The following is a 6,000-nucleotide window of genomic DNA, read 5'->3' on the forward strand; positions in this document are numbered from 1 at the left end:
TTAATTAGTTCTCATTAAGTTCTGTCTGGTTCTTGTATTCAGTGTGAACAAGATAGCATAATACAAATAAGCCTAGTGCTTGGTCTCTCATTTATGATACCATTTGCTCTCATCTCTATATGTCTAATGTGGGCCTATCAGAGAACCTGGCTCAAAGTGGAGATAGCAAATGTTCCTGGGAAGAGGGGAGGGAAGGACAAATTGGGATTGAGGCTGCACACCACTGTGAGGTCAGTACAGCAGCTGGACCACACACATCAATCCCTCATTTACCTTCAGCCCCGATGGATACCAGTTTCACGCCTTTGCTGGCTATGTAATCCAAGGCCTTGTTGACATTAGCAATTTTGTGGAATCGCATTTTTCCTCGGTCAGGTTTGGGCAGCCTTTCACCTGTCAGATGAAAAAAAGAATGGTGTAGACATAGAGAAAATGAACTTTGATATAGGATCAAGACACCAAAACTCAGAGATTGTGCTTTCTTGAAACAGTAGATATGTTCCTGGTTTCTCTACAAGCAACCCAGAGGAAACTCTGATTTAAAAAAAAAAAAAAACAAACCTTTCAGGGTCCAATAGGCCAGTGGGAAGCCACACTATTAAGGCATTTCAGGTGCACTGGGAGAGGCTGGTTGGGACCATGAGGCAATTTACAAAGGAGTAAAGAAAGAAACTGCTCAGTGTTCCTGGAGCAATCGGAGCTGTTGGCTAGCTGCTACAAGAAGCCAGGAGAACCTAGTTCAAGTCACAGCGGCTGCCAGGGCTCATCTAAGACACTTGGTTATGAAGATATATGCATCAGGGAGACTGGCCAGAAGCATTCCTAGACACACTTCTTCAAGTGTGATCTGTTCTCTAGCCTAAGGACTAATCCAGCCAAGGGAAATTCAGGGCAAAACATAACCCCACTGGGGTTCTAACTCATGTTTTCAGAGTTATGCTAAAATATACACTGGCTTTTTGGATGTGAGATGATTTCTGGGATACACACAAACAAACTGGACTAAGAGCGGAGAAGGCAACTATGGTAAATAGTCATATTTTCTTCTCTTATTTTCTGTCAAGGTGTGTCATATAAAAAGTATCTAAGTCAATTTGAAACAGAATTCTTTTTTTTTTTTTTAGAACAGAAAAATAACTCCAGACAGACTGCTCTTCAGAAAGATTTTCTTTGCCAATAATGCCATGTTCTTGCCCGGCCAGGTGGAAAGGGAACTTTTGGGCAGTCATCTTTAAAAAGATGCATGTCTACTGTTTACACAGATAAGTATAGGACTGGGGTATAGGACCTCTGAAAAATGTCTTACTACCAACCTGAGATGACTTCCAAAAGTAGCATGAGCTTAAGGCCATTCCTGAAGTCTTCCTCGATGTTCTCGATTTGAGTGCCAGCCTTTCGGAGGTGGGAGTTACACCAGGCTGTGAAGGTCTGCAAAGAAACCAAACACTGTTGAGCACAGGACCCCTAGAGCCAGACTCCCTGTGGGAAACACCCAACACCATATGCATTCTGGAGTGTCCAAGTGGCAGGGGCTTCTCAGACCTTCCAGAGAAAGGTGAAATTTTAGTAAAATATCTTCATCAGAGATGCAAGCTCACTTATTTGATGTTCCAACAGGAGGAATTTTTGTTGTTAGTTTAAAAGTACCAAGTTTACACCTATACCTTCATCTTCTGAACATCTTTTAGTTTATAGGAAAGATAGAGGCTATATTAGGATGTGCTTATTTATTCCCTGCAGAGTTCCATGACAAATAGTTAATGTACTCAACTACTAACCAAAAGATTGGAGGTTCAAGTCCATTCACAGGCACTTAAGAAGAAAGACCTAGTAATCCTTCTGAAAAAGCAGCCATTGAAAACACTATGGAGTGATACACATAGAGTTGCCATGAGTTGGAGTTGATTCCATGCTATCTGGTACTGGTATTTCCTACATACAACAAAAATCAGCTTGTTTGCAGAAAGGATGAATAAATAAAGCATAGAGAATGTTCAAAATATCTTACTTAAGTGCAGGGGGGGATGGGTAATAATGTGTACTGAGTATAAAGGAGAAGGGAGGAGGTATCTATCACCATTAATTATCTATTAGAATTTTCTACATGAACAACTATTTAAGCTAGTAACTAAATCAATTAAACAAATTTTCAGTGCAGTCATTCATTTAATACTAATACTTACAATGATCTTGTTCTGTCATATTCCAGACCCTTTGCTAGACCTGAGCTTTCACAGAAGAACGGATACAGGCCAGCCCTGGAAGGACTCATAGTCCAGCCATGTTAACAGATTACTAGGGCAATCTTCAGCACAAAGACAGACTATATTAAATGGAATCCAAAGTCATTCTTTTTATTTTTTGAGCTTCTTTTAACTTGGCTTCCACTTGGGCAGTATGTCGTGCCAAAATCAGATTAGAAACGCAGCAGGCAGCTGGCTAGGAATGTAAACTGTTCCCCTAGTCTTAAAACAGCTGCTGGGCTTGGCAACAAAGTGCTTGCCTGGTGCTTTAAACTGGGAGAGGACACACCAATAAGGATTGTATTAAAGATAAGTATTTCAATCTCTCAAAAACAGGCTGATTCCAAGTAAGGGTACAAAAAGACATAGGTTCCCTTAAAAATTATTACAGAAACTTTGTGGTGGCATTAAATTCTAAGGTAATAAGAAAATTTTGATATTTTCTTGGATTTTAGGGTAATAAATTTTACTCTAAAAGCTTAAATTAGTAATTATTGCTTCTAATATATATCAAACATGAGTCAGTTCTAAATAGAAGAGATACTCTAAACCATTTACTCTGGGTCTGCATCATCCACTTAATATGATAACTAGTATCTCCATGTGGAGGCTATGTAAATTTAAACTAATTTACATGAAATAACATTAAAAATTCTATTTCTCAGATCACCTTGCAAATGGTCATGAGCTACAAGTGGCTAACTACTGTATTAGACAAGACAGATACAGAACATTTCTTTCATCATAGGAGGTTGTATTATACAACACTACTCTAGATGATTGTTTTGGTTTTGAAACTGAGTCTATTATTGATGTATATAAACATTAATTTTATTGAATAAGTAATACATTTTCTTGGTTCAAAAATCAAGTGACACAAAAAGGTATTATAAACTGAAGAGCTGTCCTCTCATTCTTGTTCCACATCTGCTCAGTTTTCTTCCTGAGAGGCAACAAATGTTATCAGTGTCTTGTGTATCTCTGCAAAGATATTTTATGCACGTGTAAATATGGACACACACATGTTCTTCTGTTCTCTTAACATAAGTCACAGTATACACATTTTCTGTACCTTGCCTTTTTTACCCTCTTAAAAAATACAATCTGCAGACGATTCCATATCAGTATAGATCATTCTTTTTATGACTGCACAATATTCCACTGAATTATATATACCAGAGTTTATGTAACTAGCTCCCTTTGGAGGGACATGTAGGCTGGGTCAGATAATTAAAGTCTTATGGTAAAAATCATTGAAGGTGCCTTTTCAGTAAGCAAGACTATTTTAAAGGATGTTTGTCATATCTGAGAATATTGAAACCAATCATATGCCTGATATTTTTGGGGAAAGGAACAAGAGAATAGAAGGGGTGTGATGAAAAAACAAATGCACTAGAATTGACTGAGAGAAAGTATAATGATATAAAATATTCATAGAGTTGTTTTTATTTAAAACCAAACCGACTTAGAGTTCCGAGGCAGCAGTAGTCATAGAAGTAGATTGCCCAACCTTCCTTCTGAGGAATAGCTGGTGGGCTGGAACCTCCAACCTTCTGGTTAGCAGTCAAATGCCTTAGGCACTACACCACCAGAGCTCCCATGTTTTTATTTAGGTACTATTAAAAATTACTGAGAAAGAAAATAATCTAAGGATCAGAGAAGGAACTGGACTACAGGGCTAACTGTCTACATGAACCTTTGCCATGAGACCAGAAGAAATAAATGGTGCTAAGCTACCATTACTGACAATTTTGATCAAAGATCCTACAGAAGAATACTGATACAAATGGGTAAAGTGCAGAACAGAATTTCAAATTTTCATACATTTCAGACTTTCTGGAGCCATGGAGGTAGATGAACTCCTGAAACTATTGCCCTGAGATAATCTTTAAATCTTAAACCAAAAATATCCACTGAAGTCTTCTTAAAAAAAAAAAATAGTTTAGCTTAACTAGTAAAGAATGTCTGCCTTGAGAACTATATGCCCTTTTAAGTTAAATCTATGCATATGGGGTCAAATTAACAACAACAACTCAGAAGACTAGAAAGGAACCTTAGGGAGCAGTGAGTTTATGTTTATGGAGGGAGGAACAACTCAAAAAATGAGAGTGAGAGTGATTGCTCAACTCAGAGAATGAATTCAATGTCACTGAATCCATACATGTAGACACTATTGAATTGGTGTATGTTCTGCTGTGTATATTCTCAATAACAAAATAAAAAATTTTCACTAGGTTCAGAAGGACAGGAAATAAGCTGTTCTTCAGAAGAGAGGTAAAGTTTGAGTTGGAAGCAAGCAAAGTGCTTGTTGTTTTAGGTGCCATCATGTAGGCTGCAACTTGTAGTGACCCTACGTACAGCAGAAGGAAACAATGCCTGGTCCTGTGCCCTCCTCACAATTGTTTCTATGCTTTGAGCACATTGTTGCAGCCACTGTGTCAAACCATCTCATTGAAGACCTTCCTCTTTTTCACTGACCGTCTCCTTTACCAAGCATGATACCCTTCTCAAGAGACTGACTGGTCCCTCCTGATAATGTGATCAAAGAACATTCCAGCTGTACTTCTTCCAAGACAGATTTGTTTGTTCTTCTGGCAGTCCTTGGTGTATTTTTGTCATATCTGAGAATATTGAAATCAATCATATGCCTGATTTTTTTGGGGAAATGAACAAGAGAATAGAAGGGCTATGATTAAAAAACAAACAAACTATAATTGACTGAGAGAAAGTATAATGATATAAAATTCTATAAATCAATTCTTCTTTGGTGTTCCTTATTCATTGTCCAGCTTTCCCATTCATTTGTGGCCACTGAAAATACCGTGGCTTGATTCAGAGCACCTCAGTCCTCAAAATGACATCTTTGCTCTTTAACATTGTAAAGAGGTCTTTTGCAACAGATTTTCCCAATACAATACATTGCTGGATTTCCTGACTGCTGCTTCCATGGGCATTGATTGTGGATTCAAGTAAAATTAAATCCTTGACAACTTCAGTCATGTCTCTGTTTATCATGATGCTGCTTATTGGTACATCTGTGACGATTTTTTTTTTTTTTTTTTTTAATGTTGAGATGTAATCCATACTGAAGGCTGTAGTCTTTGATCTTCATCAGTCATTGCTTCCAGTCTTCTTGGCTTTCAGCAAACAAGGTTGTGTCATCTGCATATTACAAGTTGTTAGTGAGTCTTCCTTCAATCCTGACTTCTTCATATAGTTCACTTTCTTGTATTATTTGCTCAGCCCAAAGACTGAATAAGTATGGTGAAAGGATATAACCCTGACACACATCCTTCCTGGTTTTAAACCATGCAGAATCCCCTTGTTCCATACAAATGACTGCCACTTGGTCTATGTACAGGTTCCTCACGAGCACAATTAAGTGTTCTGGAAGTTCCATTCTTTGCAATGTTATCCATAATTTGTTATCATTCACACAGTCAAATGTCTTTGCACAGCCAATAAAATGCAGGTAAAGTGCATTCTTGGTATTCTTTGTTTCAGCCAAGATCTATCACTCATTAGCAATGATTTACTTCATTTCACATTCTTTTCAGAATCTGGTTTGAATTTCTGTCTATGTACTACTACAACCATTTTTGAATTACCTTCAGCAAAATCTTACTTGCAATGTGACTTTAACTTTTTTAAAATTTTTTATTATGATCTGAGTGAAAGTTTACCGAGCAAATTCATTTTCCATACAGCAGTTCATACGCATTTTGTCTCATGACATTGACTGCAATTCCCCAATGCA

General features: G+C 37.6%; 1 protein-coding gene across 1 annotated transcript in view; it reads right to left on the bottom strand.

The window, feature by feature from the left end:
* The window catches only part of ACTN2 (actinin alpha 2), a 131,817-nt gene that overhangs the window by 64,865 nt on the left and 60,952 nt on the right, over positions 1-6,000 (bottom strand). Inside the window, exons 2-3 of the mRNA XM_007956230.1 lie at positions 1,314-1,428; positions 274-393 (exon numbers count right to left, since the gene is read on the bottom strand). Coding sequence (XP_007954421.1) covers positions 274-393; positions 1,314-1,428 — 235 coding nt within the window. The remainder of the gene's footprint in view (positions 1-273; positions 394-1,313; positions 1,429-6,000) is intronic.

Source organism: Orycteropus afer, unplaced genomic scaffold, assembly GCF_000298275.1.
Source record: "Orycteropus afer afer isolate SDZICR_OR568_19922 unplaced genomic scaffold, OryAfe1.0 scaffold00585, whole genome shotgun sequence".
Classification (NCBI taxonomy): Eukaryota; Metazoa; Chordata; class Mammalia; order Tubulidentata; family Orycteropodidae; genus Orycteropus; species Orycteropus afer.